This window comes from Rhea pennata, chromosome Z (assembly GCF_028389875.1).
Source record: "Rhea pennata isolate bPtePen1 chromosome Z, bPtePen1.pri, whole genome shotgun sequence".
Classification (NCBI taxonomy): domain Eukaryota; kingdom Metazoa; phylum Chordata; class Aves; order Rheiformes; family Rheidae; genus Rhea; species Rhea pennata.
The window spans coordinates 80217775-80240326 of NC_084702.1; the positions used below are offsets into that span (position 1 = coordinate 80217775).

Genomic DNA, 22552 nt, shown 5'->3' on the forward strand with positions numbered 1-22552 from the left:
AAAAAGCATGAGCTAAAGATTCGGGAGATTCGGTTTTTCATTTCAAGCCCTGTTACTGTCGTCTTATCCGACCTCAGATAATTCATTTAGCATTTCTGTGATTCTTTCTCCCCTGTGTGTAATGTGGATAATAATAGCTCAGAAGAGCGCAGTGAGATTTAATTTATTAGATTTTTGTGTAAAGCGCTTTGTGATTCTTAAATGGAAAAATGCCATAAAAGTGCAAAGTATTATAATAATAAACTAATGCACAAGTTCCTCTCGAATTAATAGCCGGAGGGGAGGGCACGGCGCTCCGGCCGCTCCTCCTCCGCGGAAAGGCCCCCTGGGAAGGGCCGCGTTCGGGGAAGCGCCCCGGGCTCCGGGGGCCGTTGCGGCGGGAGGTCGGACGCACAGAAGTTCCCGGCTGCTGTTGTGATCCGCCGGTGCCACCGGCGCCGGGGCGGGTTTTGGACGTTAGTTCCTCACGTTGCTCTTGGTTCGCTCGCCGTTTGCTCCGGGTTTTTCGCCCCCAGCGTGACGATTTTTACTGAGCAAATGGGATGGAAGAGGAGCCGTCGGGGCGGTGCCGAGCCGTTCTCCTGACGGCTGGAAGTAATTCTTGTATTTATATATGCATATATATATTTTTGTATATGAAAATCTTTATTCATACATTGCTATTTTTTATGTAAAAGAAATAACTATGTAGGTTACAGTGACAGAACATAACTCGTCCAGAAACAGTAAGAATGTGAGAAGTTACCTTTGGTAACCTCATGTAACACGTTGGTTTCTGATAATCTCACTTTTGTGGTGGACTAGAGCAAGATAGAGGATGTCATAGGCAGGTCTTTCAGAAGCGTTTATTAAGTTCCACACGGAGCTGAAGGTCTACAGTGAAGATGATTGCCCAAATGAGGTTCAGAGTTGTGATAGTAAGTCCACAGGAAAATTGCATTTGATATAGAAAGCAGATTTAGCATGCTGGAAAGTGTGTGTCAGTAGTAGTAATTCTCCATGTAAAGATCATGAAGGTAAGTAATTTACTTGAGAATTATATATAAATATATGTAGGCAATTGCATATACTCAATAAAATGGATGGAAAGAAGAATAATAAAACATTTGATTGTATCAAATTTGGAATAATAAGACAAAATCAGGATCTTACCATATATATGGAAGATTTTTGTGGCTTATGTTCCCCGTTCCAGTTTGGATCCTGCTTTGTCATCAATTTCAATTTTGTGTCTAACGAGGAATAATGCGACCACATTTAGAAGGTTTTAGGCTTCGTGGTTATTGAGAAAATTACGTGAAAACATACAATATAATGTAGACAAATGTGAAATAAGTCTGGAGGCAGTGAACCGAGCTACAGAATGCATGTGACTATAATAGGAAAATCCCCGAGACCATCATTTCAGCTTTTTGACAGAGTAAAACAGCAAAGATGTTGTTAAGATCTGTCAGCAGAGGGGGATATCGATCACTTGTGCCCCGAGGAGTGGAGCTGCTCCTCTGGGCGTGGGCCAAGAAGGAGCAGAGGAGCTACCTTGGTGGCACAGCACCACGCTTGTCACCAGCTGGAAATCGTTCAGGAGATCTTCTAAAAGTTAAGAGCTATAGCAAGCAAAAATAACATACCTCGGATGGAGAATGGATGGGATCGTTGCCATTGTGTAGGGGATTTTCATTGCTACCTAGCACCAATGAAATGTTTCCCAGACTCTATTAATTTGCTCTGGAGAAGAACAGTCTGCAGCTAGGTCACAAGTTTGCATCCCATCGAATTCCCAGAGAAACAGCAAATCCCCTTGGACAGCCGTGCCAGCTTTGGGCGTAGTGAGAAGTGGCTCCTCTTACCTCATCTCCACTTCTAAAGTTCAATGAAAAAGCTGCTCCAGACTTTTTCTCCAAGATTTGTGGCCTTGAACGTATTTTCTGTTCTCTATACCTTCTTTCAAAGGGTTCTGCTTCTTAAGCAAAAGCAAGAAAAGGAAGAGGTAAAAAAATGCTATGGAAAAATAAAAGGCAGAGCGAAGAGGGGGGCTCTCATGGAGACACTGGGGCGGGGTTCGTCATGGTATTTTGGAGAACGACTGCCCTTCGCCAAGGTAGTTCCTACACGATAGCTTGTTTTGAGTTTTTCTGCCTCGATAGATGAAACGCTTCAGGAGGCATCAAAACACAGTTCATAAGCTCCTTACAACCACCAAAAAGCAGTGAGTTTTGATTGATGAAGCTAATTCCTTAAAACTCAAGGTGCTTTTTACTAATATTTCTATTAGCTTTCTCAGCTTTCCTTTTTCTTATCCACTCTATTAATACTGTTGCTCTACTGAGAGCTTTTGGGAGCGAATCTTTAACCTCTTCATTGTGGAATATTTTATCCATGTGCTAGCCTAATTTGCCCTTCAGCAGTGAAATACTTTAAGTGCTGGTGGGAGGAGTGACAGCTGTCAGAGGCATCAGTATTACAGCTCAGCTGCTGAGTACTCAAAGGAGATGAAAATTTTGACTTGTGCATAAATTATGGTATGAGCAATCGCATGCAGGATGGCAAAAACAACTGAGCGTACCTCCTTCCAGTCTCATCTTAAAGATAACCTCTTCCTGTGAAAGTAATTAACAGTTTCTTCAAAATGATGCTCATTGGATGAAATTTAGTGCTTGGCGGAGAGCTTATTTGTGTCTCAGTCAGATTCTGTGCGAACTCTCCAGGAAATAAGTCGTGCTCTGTGTGCAAAGGTGAATTTTGCTCGTAGTCCAAGAATTAGTGGCCTCTCTGTTTGAATTTAGGAGATGAAATATATGTCATTAAACGGGGGTCGAGAGCCTTATTTGAAGTAGTAAACACTAATCCTAGTAATGCAATCAGAGCCTGCAGGTTTGGGATCTTGCTAGATAGACCTTAGGGTTATGGATTATAGCTTTTATTTCTTCTGTAAATTGCTGAGAGTACAGGAGCTGTAAAAGCAGTATTGCAATGCAAATGCTTGTATACATTGCATCTGAAGGCATAAGATACCATAGAATCATAGAATCAGTAAGGTTGGCAGGGCCCTCTGGAGATCATCTAGACCAGCCTCCCCACTCAGCAGGGTCACCTAGAGCATGTTAGACAGGGTTGCATCCAGGTGGGCCTTGAAGAACTCCAGAGAAGGAGACTCCACAACCTCTCTGGGCGGCCTGGTCCGGCGATCCGTCACTCTCACTGTGAAGAAATTCCCTCTCACGGTCAGGCGGAGCTTCCTGTGCTTCAGTTTATGCCCATTGCCTCTTGTCCTGTCACACGGGACAACTGAAAAGAGTTTGTCCCCGTCCCCTTGACACCCTCCCTTCAGGTACTTGTACACATTGATCAGATCCCCCCTCAGTCTTCTCTTCCCCAGGCTGATGAGGCCCAGCTCTCGCAGCCGTTCCTCCTAGGGCAGGTGCTCCAGCCCTCTGATCATCCTCATTGCCCTACATTGGACTCTCTCCAGTAGCTCCATGTCGCTCTTGTACTGGGGAGCCCAGAACTGGACACAGGACTTGAGATGAGGCCTCCCCAGGGCTGCTTAGAGGGGCAGGATCACTTCCCTTGACCTGCTGGCAACCCTCTTCCCAATGCACCCCAGGAGACCATTGGTGTTCTTGGCCACAAGGGCACATTGCTGGCTCATGGTCAACCTGTCATGCACCAGCACTCCCAGGTCCTTCTCTGCAGAGCTGCTCTCCAGCAGGTCAGCCCCCAGCCTGTACTGGTGCCTAGGGTTATTTTTCCCTAGGTGCAGGACTCGGCACCTCTCCACTCAACTCTCCAGCCTGTCCATGTTTCTCTGAATACCAGTTTAATTCTTCCTGCTGACGCTTAGGATGCTGAAGTTAACGTTGCCTGTGAGAAGGAGTAGTTGAATCATCACAGGGGATGCTGAGGGCTTCTGTTTTAACTTCTAATTAAAATGAGACAGCGCTCCCAACGTGCATGATGGAGCACTGATTTAGGGACTGGAGGGAAGTTGGTTGAGATGGAAATCCAGCAGTGTGACCCTGTGTGGCCAAGCCCACGCATGACCTCCATTATCCAGTGGGACCCAGGCCATGCAGTGGGGACAGTGCTGCTCGGGATCTCCCAGGCCAGCCCTGGAGAAACTCGCGTCCCTGCGGGGCCAGTGTGGCGTCTTTCTGAGGATACTGCCAGCAGGTTGCTTGCGTTGCTGCGGGTACCTCTCCTGCCGCTTCAGTCATCTGGTGCAGGCTGATTTTATGCGTTGAAACGAAGCTTCATTTGCCTGGTAAGTACAAAGACTTCGTGCAGCAGCTTGGTGTGGTCTAAGATCTTATCGAGTCACGCTAAAAGGCTAAGTTGTAAATAGGATAAGCTATGATTAATATTATTTCCTGATGCAATTGTACGATGAAAATTACAGAGATTGTATTAGGAGAAAATAAAGGCTTAAGGTAGCCAAGGACAGCAAGATGCAATTTGCAAATGTTTTACAGATGCCAGACTTTGTTACGACAACATGAAAGCTATAAAACACAACACACTGGCATGTATATTGGTATCTCTGCCCTACAGTTTGTTGAGGTAGGTCGCATAGGAAAACCCTGATAACTTGGATAACAGTCAGGAAAATACTGCGTTGCAGTGATAACACAACGAGCAGCTGTGTTTGAAGGCGTCACTTTGGGTTTCATTTAAATAATGTCTGAGATGTAAATAAGATTATGAACTATAGGAAATGTATACATAGATGTGTACATGCATATGCACATATTTTAAGGAAGTAGTTTCATATATAAAAATTCATACGTATATATATATAGTTATAAAGTGAATTTTGCAAGAAGTAGCATGTTGACATTATAGTAGAACCAAAGGGTTTTAGTACCAGAATCTTCTTATTTTATGCTTGTTTTCATGCTTTGTCTACATAATAGAGATGTATTCACCTGAGCTTTCTTTTGTGTTTTCTTTTGTTTCCTGCACATAATGCATTTTGACACTAATTTTCATTTGGGGAAAGGAAGCGCAGTTGCAATGTGTAGCAGAGCGTGGGCACTTCACCCCAAGTGTCCATCATTAACTTGCTATCCTGACACCATGGCACAGGCTGTAACTCCATGAGCCTCACCAAGTAAAGGATAGGGAGAAAATTACACTTCCTAGGAAAAACATTTTGGTCCCTCCTCTTGCCATGTGCCCTCTCTCACACCTGCCCCTTCCTAGGTCGTTGCAAGTGCAGAGATTAATTAGGAATTGCTATTAAAGCTATCCTACTTTACAAAAAGTCACAGTTTCACAGTGGGAAAGAAACATGCTGCAAGATGGAGAACATCTAGAACTGAGGGGCTAAGTAGTGCTGAAGCATCATTTGAGATGTACCAGATCCAAATAACTGCTCTGTCCAGCGAGGGCAGCAGAGGCAATGCAGTGAAGAGAAACCAGCTCTTCCAAGAGCAACATGCTTGGTTCTAGATCTTGGGAATTAAAATCCTATCTGTCATAATAACCTGCACATACTGTAGGAGAAGCATGTGTATAAGTTCCTGATTTACCATGTTTTTTGGTAAAGGTTTGGGAATAACACCTGTCTCTGTAGGCCTTCAAGAAAGGCAAGTTGCAGGGTCTTGCACCTAGGCAGGAATAACTCCATGCACAGCTACAGACTATGGGCTGACCTACTGGAAAGCAGCTCTGTGAAGAAGGACCTGGGAGTGCCTGGTGGACAGCAGGTTGACCCATGAGCCAGCAATGTGCCCCTGTGGCCAGGAAGGCCAGTGATCTCCTGGGGTGCTTTAGAAGAGTATCGCCAGCAGGTCAAGGGAGGTGATTCTGCCACTCTGTTCAGCCCTGGTGAGCCCACATCTCGAGTCCTGTGTCCAGTCCTGGGCTCCCCAGTACAAGAGAGACATGGAGCTACTGGAGAGAGTCCAGTGTAGGGCTACAAAGATGATCAGAGGGCTGGAGCACCTGCCCTGTGAGGAACGGCTGCGAGAGCTGGGCCTCTTCAGCCTGGGGACGAGAAGACTGAGGGGGGATCTGATCAATGTGTACAAGTACCTGCAGGGAGGGTGTCAAGGGGATGGGGCCAGATTCTTTTCAGTGGTGCCCAGCAATAGGACAAGAGGCAACTGCCACAAACGGACACAGAGGAAGTTCCTCCTGACTGTGAGGGGGGATTTCTTCCCTGTGAGAGTGACGGAGCACTGGCACAGGTTGCGCAGAGAGGTGGTGGAGTCTCCTTCTCTGGAGATCTTCCAAGGCCTGCCTGAACATGATTCTGCGCAACATGCTCTGGGTGACCCTTCTGAGCAGGGGGGTTGGACTAGATGACCTCCAGAGGTCCCTCCCAACCCCAACAGTTCTGTGATTCAGTGCTGCATGTTCAGTCCGTGTCCTGAGTGGAGACTGATAGAAAGAAGGACCAGGGAGTTCTGAGCTGTACCTGTGTTGGGTGCTGTGCTATGGACAGTCACTCTGGTGTCTTTGCACAGAGCAGGGACCAAAAACCACGTTTTTCTGTGCTGCATATTTCTGTCTAGTCGGAATTTCAGTGATCAGCTGGGTATGCAGATATGTCATTTGATCAGAAGAGAAGCTGGATGATGGATTTATAGCAGAGCATGTTGATAAAGGAGCTTCAGTGAGAGTTGAGCAGAAGATCAAGAAATTGTGGAAGGACTAAAAATAGATAGTTTCAAATGCCTAATTTCAGATTAGCTCATCTTCATTTATTGTACTGAAGAACTTAAACACACTTCTTCAACCATTTTTTTTTAAACTGAAAATGTTCTTGTTTGATTATTCTCGAAGTAGTGGGGAGTCGTGGGAGAGTGGAGAAGGGCTAGCTGCTCGTCTGCCAAGGTGTGAGGAGGCTGTAGGATGCTTATGGTATCATCACCCTGGCAGCCAGAGCCAATAAAATACTTCTCAAATATCTTGACCAGTGACCTGAAAGAAAGCAGCCATCCGTGACAAAGTGCGCAGATACACAGACACAGAGGCGTTATTTCCTGGGAGAGCAGGAAGGAACAAGGAAAATGTGCTAGTGACTGATCTGGAGTCAGCTGGGAAAGCAGGGCAGGCCGGGAGCCGCGGAGGACGAGCGTGTGCACGTGGAGCTGCAAATCAGCTGTGCAGACCGGAGACAGGAGGGGCAGGCGAGCACTGGGGCAGGCTTGGGGACCAAGGCTGCTGACCAGCTGAGCATCGTGCCCAGCAACATGTAGAAGCCAAAACTGTTAATGGGATGATGAGATTTGTAAAAATGAGACTCCTGAACAGCCCTAGGGGGGTTTGTAACACCTCTGTGGCTGGCATTGGGGGAAGCAGTATTGAAGGAGGGCCTCCGCTGTTCAAGAGGAAAAATAAAAAAAAAAATGGTATATGCATGCCACTCATTAAAGAACTGGAAAAGATGCTTGTGATGAAAGAGCTTCTTCTACTTAATTTGTCAAAGAGAAGCTTAAAGTGGTTTGATTGCAGTCTGTAAGGACAGAAATAAAATAATAACGAGCTTTACAACCTACCTGACAAAGATACGAAGAACAGCAGTGTTGAAGATGGACAAGTTTAGACCAGAAGACAGACGGTATTCGTTTTCTGAAATTGGGATAATTAATCAGCAGAAGAATGTACCAATAGCTGTCATGTGTTTTGCATCACTAAGAAGAAATGAATTTGCTTCCTAAAACGTATGCTGTAGTTCCCAAAGTGATGAATTTGGGGAAGTCGTATTTTCTGCCGTAGAGGTTAGGTCAGACCAGATCGTCGTGATGCACCCCTCCGGGCCACCTGGGCCTTGCAAACCCGTCGGTGTCCGCAGGCCAAGTGCGTGGGAGCGACTGCAAGCGTGGTTACTTTTGCAGGCGAAGACGAGGCAGATGGAAGAGCCGGCGAGCGGCCGGCGGCGGGAGCTTGCCCGCGCTGCCTGTCCGCAGAGGCGATGCCCCGCAGCACGCGGTGCGGGCGCAGGATGCGCAGCGGTGCGCTCCCACTGCTTTGCTCTTGTTACCGTTCTTCAACGCCGCACTGCTGTCAGGCAAACTCAACCCAGCAAAATTGGCTGGCAGAGTTTGCTGGGCGCAGTAGGCACTGGGTGTTTTGAGTGGATTAACGGCTCAGCAAACATTTTGGGTTGTTTCGTGTACCTGCTTGTATAGCGAACGAGCCTGCACGCGCTTTCCTGCAGCAGGTCCCGCAGGGGACCCGAGGAGCCTGCTCCAGCAGCAGGCACACTGAGATCTCCCGGGGCCGCCTATTAATTACCCTGGCTTTTAATTACCCGTCGCTGATACGTTGCATGACCTTGAGCAAGTAATTTCCTCGCTGCGTGTGTATCTGTCTGTAAAACGCCCATAAATTATTTAACGTCTGCAAATCGCTTCGGGATCCCCAAGCGCAAGGCGGCACCGGCCCCGCGAGCCCCGGGCCCGGCCGGGCAGGTGCCTCCCTGAAGCCGAGCCGCAGAGGTGCGGGGTTGCCCCCTTCCTGCAGGCCTTTCCGGGTGCGCTCGCGTTTTGGGGTTTTGCGCTGTTTGTTTCTATCAGATGATGGCTGGTGCTTGTAAGTATTTCTGTGCAATTAATTGAGAGCCTTGCCTTGATGCTTAGCTGAAGGATGAGAGCGCAGAAGAAGAGGAAAGCGTTCCCAAACCCCTGAACTCTTAGGCAGGGGAGAAAAATACACTTTCGAAGACCTCACAGTCTGTTTCAGTTTTATGTTGCCATTAATTTAATGTCCATTTGGGCTATCCTCAGATACCTGGGCAAAATACGTATTTAAAAAAGAAAAAGAAAATCCTAGAAATAATTCAGCTCTTTCTGCAGTTTTCTTATGAGGTAGTTTTATTCTTTCGTGTTATTTGCTCAAAATTCAGCTAATTGCCGGCATCCTGTTAGCCTTCAGCAAGGCTGCTCCGCGATGCCGCTCAGGCAGAGCTCGTGGAGCTGGCCCTAAGGCCCCTTCAGGGAGCCTGACCCAGGCGGCGGCTCGGAGCCGCTCCTCCGTTCCCGCGCACCGGGGACGTGGCCTACAGCTGCCGTCCGCGCGGCAAGCCCTGAAGGCAGCCACGAAGCGAAACCTTCGCGTGGTTACAGACTGACAGGTACCTGCGACCGGAGTTTCTGCTCGCTAGCCTGTGCGTTGCCTGGAAGGAGCATTGATGAACGCCCCGTTCCCACCATCTCACTTCGTTTTTGCTTTGGGTCTCACCTAGTGATCGTACACGGACCGATGCTTTAGTGGGTGAACACCCTCCCTCCGTGCCTGACTTCTCTACCGGTGAAACAAAAACCTGCCTTCTGCAACAGGCCTCCAGAATATTACGGATAAACGAGCATTTCGGTATTATGCTCCCCTTGGAAAGAACACGCTTCGGATTTATTTGTGAAATTTTCGGCGAAGGCCAGGCTGCCGCTGCCGTAGCGCGTCCTGCGCTCTCGCTGGGATGCGGTGGGCTGCAAGGGCGTTATGTTTTATTGAAGATAGTTGATAGAAATTATACAGGGACTATTTCACAGAAGCTTGGAGGCTGATACATGCGTGTAGTGTTTACTGTCACGCAAGCTTGGAAAGTGGTGCTGTGCTAAGGTGCCTTCGCCTAGGCGCCGGGGAGGAAGCGCTGCTGCGCCCGCTGCCACGCGTGTACGATGCAAACTCCCCCCTAAAAACCGGGAGGGGATTTTATTGCCACATGCAGCTTATGTCCGTGACGTCAGTTTTCTAAATTAATTCTTCAAGGGAAAAAAAATAAAAAAGACAAAAGTTGCAGTGTCTGTGAGGAAGTGGTGTTTTGTGGCAGGTGTTTTCTGCTTGATTCCCGAAGTATGAGTTGAAATGATTCTTGGTACGAGTTGCTAGGAGAGGCCAGTTTTCTTAGCAGTCTGTCCGAATCCGCTTGCTGCTGAGGTGCAGTCGTGCCGCAGCCCTGTCCTTTGCTACTGCCCTGCCTCCTTTTGGAGGTTTTTCTCCCTTCCGAGTTTTCGTAGGATAGTTTCGTTTGGTACTGATGCAGGGACCTTGGTTTGTTTTCGTTCCGTAAAGCATCGCCTTTTCCTCTGCATTGAGGCGAGTGTCATCGCAGGACGCCGGAGGTGTTTCCACCTTCAGAGGCAGTAGCATCAGCAGGCTCTGCTCTTCACCGTAGCAGCTGTCTGGATGCTAGACGCAGTAGGGTCACGTGTACGATGCGAGCTTTCTGGATGCGATGATGAAGAATCTTCTTAATCATTTATAAACTGAAATTGTGTTTTTCCTAAGTGTCATCAGTGCACTTGTTAATAGAGGTATGTTTGGTAATGTAGCCAATAAAAATAAAATCACTTCATTAAATTACGTTTTCATTTATGTAGTATGAGAGTGGAAAAGATGAGCAGCCTTTCAATTGGCTTAACCTGATGGTTCTCTGAGTATTAAACAAGAAGTGGCCGTGGGGAAACAAGGGATAAAGTTTTCTTCTACTTTCTTTTCCTTTTCTTACCAGCCAGGCAGCAGGGTCTCTGCTCAGCTCCCAGGGTGGTTGTGTTCCTGGCTCCTGAATAGCTGTGCTTGAAACCGGGGACAGCTGTGGAAGCGCCGTCTCTTTTTCACGCAGGTCTGCAACATTGGGTCGTTTGTGTTTTTGGTAGCTCAGTTCTTTTTCTCCTGGGGAACGGTGAACTGCTGCTGTTGTGACTTTTGGGGGGGGGCAGTCATGATATAAGCCGACCTTCACGTTGAGAACTCAAGAAGCGCAAAAATAATGTATATCATTAAATAAGACAAGCAATACCTTTATTTAGGTGAAGAATGACGTTTTACATAGAGTAACAGCATCATTTCTCTCTTACTTCTTCAAGGCTAGTCTGAAGGGAGATACATCGAGCGCATGTCATCTGTCTGATGGTTGGGTGTAGAGTTTAGAGCAAGGCAAGGGTACGCAGCTGTGATAAGGGATAGCGAGAGAGCATTTTTAATCTACCGGTTTTGAAGAAACTTTGGTGGGGCCTTATTTCTTCTTGACTCATATGCTTCTGGAGTCACTGGTACCTGCCTTGTAACATCCTGGGAAAGTCTCTGGCTTGCCTATTGCAATAAAACACAGTCCTCTGAACTACTGCGTATAGCAGGGAAGAGTAATAAGTACAAATATATAACATATATATATATATATAAGATGGAATTCACCTGTCATTTGTAGATCTAGAAGAACTTGACTGGCTTTGAGTTAGACCACACTGACCGCCCTTGAGACAGACAGAACTTGGCATGTTCACTTTAAGTAGCTTTATTTTACAGTCCTGGTTTGTGCAAGCTAGTGATGAACAGTACAAGGGATGGGGTTTTTTTTATAAGGGTTTGGCTGTATGAGCTGCCACAACCACCGTGGAGCTCCATGGTATTGGAAGGCTCCCCGTGGTGCTCACCAGCAGCCGTCACTGTGCTTGGCTGGCCGCACTGCGTTCCTCGTTCGGAGCTGCCAAGAGGAGGCACTTTGCATTAGCAACTATGGATGTTTCTCTGAGTTAAAGTTGTTTCTGGTTGTTGCAGGAACAGCTGTTGCCTTGTAAAAGGGATTTCTAGAAGTAGGGAGGTCATCACGGTGCTCTCAGCTGGTCACTTTGGTTGGTGGGTGCTTGGTTAGCCCTAAGCCTCTTTTGCAGGCTCCTTACAGCATCTCCCAGGTGCTTTTTGTAGTAAACGCAGCCTGCTGTGGCCCTGTGTTTAAGGCCTGCCATTTACACCAGCGAACTGGGTTCCATGCTGTTCTACCCTCGTCCTTTGCCCAAAGATGTTCTGTGGGGTGTTTGATACCACTGGCTGGCAGGGGTCTATTAAACACGTGGTCCGATGGAAATTTTCTTTTATGCATCTCCTTTAACCTTTCAGGTTTTTCCTCTCTTCTTTTTCACAGAATCATAGAAGGGTTGAGGTTGGAAGGGGCCTCTGGAGATCATCTAGTCCAATCCCCTGCTCGAGCAGGGTCACCTAGAGTGATACATTATCCAGTGTAAAATGTCTTTGGTCTCTGATAGGGGCGTTTAGATAGGACAGAGTAAGCAGTGTTTTGGGAAGTGTTTTCATTCTGACATGGAACAAAAACATCACCTTTTGCTTTGCTCCTGTAAATTATTTTTGTGTGAAGACAGAATTTTCCAGCTTTTGCCTTGAGCGGGGCACAGTGCGATGTGAGCGTGGAGCAGCGCGAGGCTCTGCTCGGGGAGACCGCCGTCGCCTCCTGCTTTCCACCATGTTACAGCAGCCTTCGGGGAAAAAGATATTTCTGTGAAATAAGGCTTTTGGGGAAAAGTCTAGGGTTTGTTCAAACTTTCTTTTTTTATTGCTGTAGTATAACTAGAAAGAAAAGTATGCATGGAAACAGCCTGTATTTTTGTTTTCTTTACAACCCTTCTTACCAACCTGGTTCACATATGCGTATCTTTAAAATATTCAGCACTGAAAAACCATGCACAGAGCAAATATGGCAGTGCTCGACATTTATTGATATATAAAATATTTGTTGAATGTGTATTTGTAGTGTTTGTCTCTTTTTTTATATATATACATATATATATACACACACACACGCATGCACATTTCCAGCCTACAAGCGTTGCATCTGTCTGCCTCAGGGTGTTGTGTTGCTGCTGTTTGTAGTGTCTCCTTGTGTTGAATCGTGTACAGCTGGCACCGAAGCAATGGTGCAAAACCCGCTCGTGCTAACGGCGCCCGTAACGCAAATAGAGGGCACACGTGCGACGCGGTAGGAAAGGTGTTTGTGCGAGCGGCCAGCAGTTGTGAAACACGTTCGCTTGGAGTGACAGCGCACAGACTTGTATCCTGAAGGGAAATCGGAAAGAAAGCAAGCGTCGATACGGGCTGTGCCGTTTCTGAGGGGCGCCAGGGAACGAGGCGAGAGGGGTGTACCGTGTCGCGGGGTGCAAACCTGGTACTGATCCTCTCCCAGTCCCACACTCAAAATTGCTGCCAGCTCCTCCGGTGAAACCGTGGTAGCTGCACTGCAGTTCCTTCCTTGCTTGAAAAAGTGCACGTGCAATAGTGTAACTCTGCTGCTTGGAGGAAGCGTGTCTTGGTAAACGCGTTGCGCTCACTGGAGCGATAAATATTCTCTTGGAACATCTTTACTGCTGGTGGAACTGGTCCTCTCCTTTCCTTGCTTTCAGCTGAGAAGGTGGTGCCCCGCATAGCCCAGGTGTCCTGACAGCTTCCTTGCCAGCACCCATCTTGTATTGAATTCACTGCTGTCAAGATGTGCATGTAAATAAAATCCTTCCAGTCTAGAAAAACTCCAGCAATAAAAAAGGAGAGAGATGGGGGAGAGGAGCAACAGGAGCCCCCTTCCCTGCGAGGGAACGAATGGTGCCAGGCCTGGCAGGGTCAGAGTCCCTGAAGATGGGTGTCATAAACCACAGCAGGCAAAAATCTGCAGATTACAAGTCTATAAACTAATTGTGGGCTTCCAGTGACATCGTAATTAGTATACTAATGGAGATGGAGTAGTTCCTGGTTTTGTTGGAATTCTGAAATGTGGTCTATATGGTCTGTAAACTATGTAGATCCTGTTTCTATGCAAGTTTACTGAATGTGTTGTAGTAAGGCTTTAGTATTAAAAAAATCTCTGTTAAATGTTAGCATATGAATACAGTTCCTTCTGCTTTTTTTTTTCTTCAGCTCTTGCTACTCAGTCAAACAGCTTGCTTCTCTTCTTTCCTTGATTCATACTTAATGCTGAGTGTTCATAACTCTACCCAGTAAATTGTCTCTTTTTGTGTACATCTAATGTGGTGGTTGGTGCTTTTCCTTAAACAGGTCTTGAGCAGAATCTTAGTTACCTGTGTTCGCTTATGAGCGGTATTTTATTTTGAAGAATCACCTGCAGAATTTTGGGGTGTCCCTCCAGTAGTTCAGCAGAGGTTGAAGCGCTCAGGCTCTTGCATTTCTGCGGCAGGTGCCCAGCTGTCCGGGCTGACACCCGAAAGCGCCCGGTTGCCGCGTTTCTTGCCTGAGTGCATGCGTCTGCGTCAGCTTTTGCAAGAGGGAATTGGCCAGCTACCTTAGTTGTCCCTTCTAGTTTGCGTGCATTTGACCTGGACTTGATCTGGAGCTTTTAGGTATCCCAAATTATTAAACGATTGGAAAATAAGAAACTGAACTGACAGAGAGAAAGGAAAGGTTGGGAATGAGCACAGTGCTGGAGGGGCTTGGGGCAGAAGCTTGTTTGAGTAGGGATAACTTGACTCAGAAAAGGAAGCATAGCTCGGGAGTTAGTCTCTCCTAGTTTTGTTGCCAGCAAAATAGTGCTGCAACCAAGCCCCAAAACATTGGATTTCTGCTTGTCGGGTGCCTATCACCTCTTCTCTGAATTCCTGCAGCGGTGGTGATGAACGTGGATGTGGGTGAAGACCTGTGTAAACGCCAACTCCATCAGCAGAGTTGGGGAGAGGAGGGAAGTGGGAAGTTGTTCTTCATAAAATTACTAAATGGAGAGTGTTAATATTGTGAAAGCAATTACTGAAAGCAAGCAAATGTTGACAAAAATTCTGCAGTGTTATTTCGATCACTGTTTTTGCATGCGTTAGGTACAGCTTTTAAATAAACCCATCACATTTCCTCCAGAGAACTTCCACCTCATGCTGCACGCCAGCTTGGAGAGCGCTCAGCGGATTAATCAGGGTGCCTAATTAAGGAGACAAACATTGCTAGGGCCCAGCCATCCTTTTTTGCAAAGTTGGAAACTGTATTGTGAGCAAGGCGAGTGGTTGCAGGCAGAAAAGAGAGTTTTGTGGTTAAGATAGTTAAACGGAGCCCCGAAGAATGAGATTTTGTCTGTTTGCTGTAGTGTTGCTACAGACACTGCTTTGGCAGGTAATTAGCAACGTGCTCATTTGCTGCATGCCTGGTGTGGCTCTCTGCTCTGATGTGCAGAAGTGCAGAGCAGTTGCACAGCGATGGAGAGCATCGTTTTGTTGGAGGCTCTCTGGTGGAGACTGGTCTAACTCATACCTGGCTGGACAGGAAAATTAAGGGAGAACTCCTGCCCTTTCAGAATTAGGTTGGGTTTCATCTCCAGACCTGCCGAGTTGGGCTCGCAGTGCCTCTTACTGTCCGGGAGAGCTTGGGGAGGGGGAAGAGCTTATGGACTCTGCAGGTATTACAGGGGTATGAGCCAGAGGGAACCCCACTGGGGAACTGAGCGATCTTTCTGCAGGGAGAAGTTTGAAAAATACGGAGGAAGCCATGAAGCCACGTACTAAACAGCAAGCATGAAATCCAGTCCTGAGTAGTGCTCTTCCAGCGCGCACGGTCCACGGTGGTGGTGATCGAGGTCGTGGAAAAAATGAAATTTGATCCTGTAATTGAAGATTGAGCCATAATCCGTGCAAACCTGGGGTCCGAATTAGAGATGCGAGGGCAGCCTCGAGTCTAACGTTTCTTAGCTTCTGAGCAATTGATTTTTATAATCTTCACCTTCTTTTAATTTAGAGGGGCTTTTTAATATTATGGCTTTATAAATATTATAATCAGACATCAGGAGTGATGGCTCAAGAAATACAATTGGATTTTCTGTCTGAAATGATCAGTCATAGATGGTACTTAGAAATTAATCTATTCTGGCTTCTTGGCAACTATGAATATTCAAAATAGGAAGCATTGTTCCCCTCTGAAAGCTGATGGGATGTATAGGGATTGTTGGGTTTTGCATGTGTTTTTACTGTGATGGGGGGGCACATTAGAAATGTGATGTTATTAGCAGTTTTTCTTAAATTGCTAATTTCCATCATACCAGTATTATGGTAATGATGAAATTAAATTAAATTAGCATATCGTATAGCAAACTGCAAAACTGTGAATATATTATAACGATACAAGGCAACAGATAATTGCTAGCTTAATAAGAAATCATCCTCAGCAGAGATAATTCAACCTTTTTCTTCTTCCAATCACCAGGGACAGATTTCTTGCTTATTGATTATCCCTTCATCTGCTATCAGTTCAGCCTGAACCTCTTGATTATGTGAAAATGTCTCTACTCTAAATACTTTAAATTCCTTGTCGTTTGTCAGTGCACTTGTCTCATACCTGGGCCTGTCTTTCCCTGTGCTGACTTACGGCTCCTTCTTCTGCTTGCAGTTGGCATCTGATTCTTTGAGATGAATGAGATTTGATTACCCAGTGCACTTTGGGAGCATATTATCTACCTTTTGTTCCATGTAAATCTTACATGTTTTCTAAATTGAAGGTTTAATTCTTTCTTTTGCAAAAAAATGGCAACAAATCTTAGTAGCAACTGTTTAAGTGTATTCTCTAGAATAAATATTTTCCCTAGTATTTACTTTTCAGAGAACTCAGGGTTGAAGAGAGTAATTTGAATTACAGATGTTTTCTATTTGTGTCTAATATCTTTCAGACTTACTGAAATTATTTACTTTCTAAGGATTTATTTACTTCCAATCATTGCCTCTTTCATTTTTCTCTATCTTTTGCAGTTCCACCATGGTTTTTAATTCGCCCTTCAAATCTTTATGCCTACGAGAGTATGGACATTGAGTTTGAATGCGCTGTATCTGGCAAACCTGCTCCCACGGTGGAATGGATCAAGAACGGCGAAGTGGTCATTCCTAGTGACTATTTTCAGATAGTGGTAATTATCCAGCCTTTGCTCATTATAAATTTATGTTTTTGTGGATTTTGAAATGTATTTTCATATTTGATCCACTCACAGCGTTCATAAACTTGCCAGTTTTCCTGAAGAAAGCAAATCAGCTATCTCCTAATGCAAATAAGGACTATTTCCTTGAGATTATGTCAAGTCTGCTGATGTTGTCGCCTAGATTTAGTGAGATATGAACGGTTTCTTTCCAAGGGGAGATAAAGATTTAGGAAATGCTTTAAGTTATTATTCATAATATTGATTACTACATTTTAATGGCTCCCCTCTTCACCACTGTTCTTTGTGAACAAAAATAATACATCTTCTTTCCAAAAAATTTTGTACTCTGGGACAGCAGATTAAGAGTGGCAAACAAAGCAAATGTGCAGGAGGAAGAAGAGTGTAATGCCTTGGCTTATTGATAAAGACAAATCTTCTTAGTGTCTCCTTTTAAATACAAATGTTTGAAACTTCAAGGTAGTCGAGCAAGGATTAGAGAAAACGTGTTACTGGTGCTCCACAGAGCTGTGAGAGCAGGAGGAGGATGCCCTTGATAAAGAGAGGATAAAGTAGCACCAGGGCAAAACAGGGCATGCAGCAGAGCCTCCAGCGTATTCAGGGTGCACCATAGGGCACGTTTTCGGTCTCTGTTAGTGAAAGGAGTGATGGCCTTAAACGGGAGCTGGGAAGCACTATGCACAATTCACCTAATTGGGCAGTTCTTTCATTTTCTCAGCATCTTCCTATCCTGTCAACATTTGTTTAGAGTCTCAGGTATTAAAAATAAAACTGAAGCTTTTTACTGTGAGCATAATTCTCATCTGACAACCCTCCATATGTATTGTATTGTTTGTATTGTGTTTCAGATTTGTTAGAGGAAATATTTTATATTGCTTCAGGGACAAGAGGAATTATTTCTTAGGTTGTTTTTGTGAATCACAGTGTTCTAATGATAATGGTCATTTGATATAATTACGACTTTTCCAAGAAAATTATTGGGCACAGCACACAAAATAACATCCCTCCACAGGTCTCCAACCTCTTTTAGTTCAAATACCCTTATTATATAGGCAGCGAGGCTGAGAACTTACAGTGAGTTTTCCCCAAGCACTGATCTAGCTGTCCTCTCCCAAAGGCAGCAGCTGTTGTAAGCAAGCTGAGGTGTTGGTGAGAATCTCAACAAACACAGGGTGAAGATGTCCACAGGCCATGAGATAGGGCTTTTTCAGAGATGTGCCTTTTCAGTGCTTTTTGATCTCCCACCTTCTATCCAATTTTAATTATCTATCAATAATAAGGTTCATTCTTATGTGTTTTTCACACATAATGGAATTTCTCTGCCCTACAGAATAGCAAGTTCAACCTTTTTATTCATCATTGCGTATTAGAAAACAGCCAGAAGTATTAAGTGTCCAAAGAATGGAAAGGTCTATTGCTGTCTTGGTTGTGTAGTGGCAGTAGCTGAAAATTATTTCACTTTTAAATTTTTTGTTTACTGAAGATACAGTCCATCTAGAGCATACTCCTCACTCGGAGTTTTTTAACTCAACGTAATTGTTTTCTGCTTGTGCTAACAGAAGGCAAAAGTTAAATGTGTCTCAAATGGAGTAAGCGCTGAGTGACCTTTTCTGGAGGATCTCCAGGCCTCAGGCTATAAGAAGGATCTGACCTTCAAAATATTATTTGTTGAAACCACATCAGCATTGGAAGCTATTTTAAATCTTCCCTGCAGCAAAGAGCCAAAACAAGACAACGGAGCACCACACAAGTGATGGCTGTCATTTGGAGCTTACGTCTGGAGAAGGGTGTTGGGTTGACCCAGTGTGACAACGGGAATTCATGACATGCACCTTCCTTAGCGGGGAACGTGCAGAGACAGCACATGTGTCCATGGATTCCTAATGAAGGTGCTTATTATTACAGGCCTCCAAGGAGCAGGGCTGCACGAGTTGAGACTACATCCATAGTACCTTGCTTCACACATTAGCTATCGTGTAAAAGTCTTATAGCCCGCGTTTGTTTGGATGATATTGTCTAATTAATTCTTTCCACTTCCTTTCTTTCTCTTTTGCTTTCTCTCTAGGGTGGCAGCAACTTGCGAATTCTGGGCTTGGTAAAGTCAGATGAAGGTTTTTATCAGTGTGTAGCTGAAAATGATGCTGGAAACGCACAGACCAGTGCACAACTAATCATCCCGGAGCCCGGTAAGATGCAAAGGACACACACAGTTGTAGATGTAATTAATACCATTAACATAAAAATCCCTAGTGGGCAGCTACTATTCTTTACTCCCTATCGTTTATCCAGCTGGCTAGCTGTAGTTAAAAGTGTGTTAACTGTCCAAGCTATCAGACACTCAGTTTGAGGCATTCTGTTCACTGAGGCTGTTACAGATGATGGCTTGTCCTAGAAATGACTCTGGAGGCCAGCTAAAACCTGTGTGAAAAGCCAATGGTGGTGTCTTGCCTTCTGTCAGTGGGCTTTATCTTGCTGAAAAACAAGATGAAGATCATCAGTGAGTGAGGTGATGGAAGGAAATAGTCCAGAAGCAGGAGGGATTAGATCATATGTAGTTCCTTGTTAGGTTGTTTTAGAATATTTCTCTTGGGGAGGAAGGGAGGAGGGGAACAAGCACTTCGGCAGTGGGATCTGAAGTACAGCCTAGCACTGGGATTGCAAGGTTTGTGTCCACTCTGCATTCTTCTTTTGGTCTGAAGTTAATAGGTGTTTGATTTTGTGGACTGCACTCTGTTTTGGTTTGCTGCTTTGGGGGATTTTAAACTAACAGAAGATCTTCATCTTAATCAAGATGTTACATAGAACATGGATAAAATCCTTTCATAAAGTTTCTGGGTTTTAGATGATTAATGCTGACCTGCCTTGGGCTACAGGTTACACTTGCTACATCTCATGGATTATGTCAGTGAACTGAGAACAAGCAAATGAGCAGAAGCAATGTTCATTCTCTGAACTGGACTGGGAAGAGCTGAATCTCAGGAACCCACAAACACTTAATCCAGATGGCCCCACTGTGATCAATTAACCAGCTTGGTAGCACACACCACAGAATCTCTTTGGGAAATCCTTTGAAAAGTTTGCACATGACATCAGTATGAAATTCTAAAGCTTTGATGAAACACTTTCTTCTGGGGAAGAAAAGAGGAAGAGTATGGGCTATAGCCCACATTTGTATCAGCTGTAGTAGGCTGACTCTTTTTTATTCCTGTTTGAGCAATGAGCAGAAATGCTGGCTGAAATCTCTTTATGTTCAGTCCTGCCAGCTTTTGTGTTATAAGCACCATTGTACAGACCGATTACATGCAGTACAGAGGGAAGCAGCAGCACCACATGGGCTTAGCCAAGATCATCTGATAGACAGAAGTACTGAGAAATCATTGCTGAAAGTGTTAAACCCTCAGTTTGCAAAGTCCCCCCATGCATTTACCATACATAAAGTAAATGGTAGGAACCTGACTAAACCCTCTGTTTTCTACTTTGGTCCCAGATGAATGGCTGAACTTGGATTTTGCACACTCTTGCTCTTGCTCCTTCTCCCCTGTGGTCCAGCATCCCCTTTATAAGCCTTTCTTTTCTTTCCATTGCCTGAAAGCAGCTCCCACAGCAGAGACCTCGCAGCTCTAGACACCCGGGATGCAGACACTGTGCAGCTGTGAAACTGTGCAGCTTACTGGGAAACATGTGCAGCAACTAGAGAATAAACCTAGTGTCTGGAGAGTCGTTATTTTATCCTCCTGCTGCTGATGTGCCACCTCAGCCTGTGCTCCCTCCTGGCCCTGCTCTGTCGGGCTCACAGGCTAACTGAGCGTGATGGATGCGTGTCAGGATCAAGAGGCTCCTATTTAGATTTCCACTTTCATACTTGTCCTGCATCTGGTGCAATGCAGGGTCTGCTGGCTGAGTGCTTCCTCTTTGCTCCATGCAGTCACCAGAGGTGATGATGAGGTTATCTTTCCTTGGGGACAAATGTGAAAATAAGAAGGCACTTAGAAACTAGATTTCACTGGTGGAAGAAATATCTGTGTGATACTGCAGAAGGTCAGCTGGGATCAGAGGGACATTGTCCATCTCAAAAACAACCTGCTGCATTTCAGATCTCACCCTGGAGAGATGCGCATTTGTTTTTCATTTGTTTTCTTTTAAGCTGAATCTGACATTCAGCTCGTGCACTCAGATTACATTTACATGTGCGAACATCTGCAGGAACGTACTGTAGTGGAGTTTAATCCAGTGCTAGGATGATCCTCGAAGAATCTGCATAACTCATCAGTGCTCCCACCTATTCATTGCTAGTGAAGTGCTGTCAGTACATTTGACTCTTTGGTTTTTTATTACATTTGGCATTGGATTAAAATCAAAATACAAGAAAATGAAGAGAATACCCTAAAGAGCTACAGGGCACCATTGTAAACTGTCTCCTTTTCCCCTTTTAAGTGATGGTTTACTTTTTTCTGGCTATTTTATCTTATCTTCAAAACAACGCCACTCCAGTTAATCCGAGACAGTAGGGGCAGCCTGCACGGATGGTAGGGGAGCCACATATAAATACAGATTAAGCGCTGGCACCGACCGTGGTGGGAGGACCGTAGCCCTCAGCATTTAGGTTTGGTTGGGACGCGCTCGGCAGCGGCCAGTGCCAAGCGAGAGCCCTGTGGTGCCCGGCTGAGCCCGGCCACGGACTGGCTGCTCCCGGCTGTGGCAGCCCCTCGCAGAGCTCCGGGCTTCCGTGGCTCTTCCCGAGAGCGTGTCAGTGCGCTCATTTATGGAGAGCGACCATCGCTTTGGGGAAACACTAAGAGGAAGCATAAACCAAAACATGATACAGAGCTAACGTAAGTCAAATAAACCTTTTACGTAAAGTATAAATGATTTTATACTAACAGAGATTTATACCCTAAGGCAACGTGAGGGTAGAATAGCCAATTTTTTTTGATCCATAAAATCATGGATCATTTCTGCTTTTATTTATCACAAATAACTTTGACCATGCCATGGGCTAAATGCATCATGCATGTTTTGTGTTAGAGGACATTACAAATTTTACTCAGGAAGAAGGGTGTAATCAGTCCGATAGCTCATACTGCTGCCGACACTGCGCAAACATGCGGATTCCTACCCACTTCTGACCACCATTAACTGGGGAACCTGCAGTAGCAACACGCAAGCTGGCCTTGAAGCAAATGTAAATAAGATCAGCTTGAGACGCATCAAGCAGACGCTTGTAAGCAATGTGATGCTAAATTGGGATTAGCCAGTACTGAAATGAGAAGTGAAAGGCAAATGGGCTCAGAGTTCGGGTGGATAATAGCCTCCACTTTTAGTATTCCAGATGTGGTTATAGGATGCTGGGACCTATTTCGATATGTGTTGCTTAGACTATAAAAAACCAGTGAGCTCCCTGAGAACTATAAAATTTCTGTCCTTTTTTAACTGAGTTTACGGCTGGAGATGCGTTGCATTTAATGATACATTATGACCTAGAAGAAGTAAGTGATGGTAGTTGGTCTGTAGTATATGCATTAGTTGACAAATTAGTGTGTATTTGTGGATTCCAGAACACTTGGGGAAAAGACGTTTTGGGGTTATTTCTTTGTCTTCTCCATTTCTTTCCCATTATCAACTTTACTGCTACCGTCTGGGGAAGAGGCTGCTGGCAGGTATATAACAGGAAAAGGAGCCTGACTTCAAATGCTTTGCATTTACTTTAAAATGAACAAAAACCAGTAAACCACACGTCAGGATATTCAGTTCTCCCATTTTCAGTGCAAACGTCCTGAGTTGTTCAGGCCGCCTCACTGCTTGGCTTCCTCGGTTTGTGTATCCTAATTCCGCTAAAGGGAGGTGACCGCTATGGACTGTATACCAGCCAGAGGAACTTGCAGTGATTTTAAGCAGGTACCTGGAATAAAG

The 22552-nt window shown here is 45.2% G+C and overlaps 1 protein-coding gene across 1 annotated transcript in view; it reads left to right on the forward strand.

Annotated features, from left to right (window-relative positions):
- Positions 1 to 22552, forward strand: part of DCC (DCC netrin 1 receptor) — a 551739-nt gene that overhangs the window by 313278 nt on the left and 215909 nt on the right. Inside the window, exons 6-7 of the mRNA XM_062599476.1 lie at positions 16461 to 16615; positions 18708 to 18828. Of these exons, the coding sequence (XP_062455460.1) occupies positions 16461 to 16615; positions 18708 to 18828 (276 nt within the window). The remainder of the gene's footprint in view (positions 1 to 16460; positions 16616 to 18707; positions 18829 to 22552) is intronic.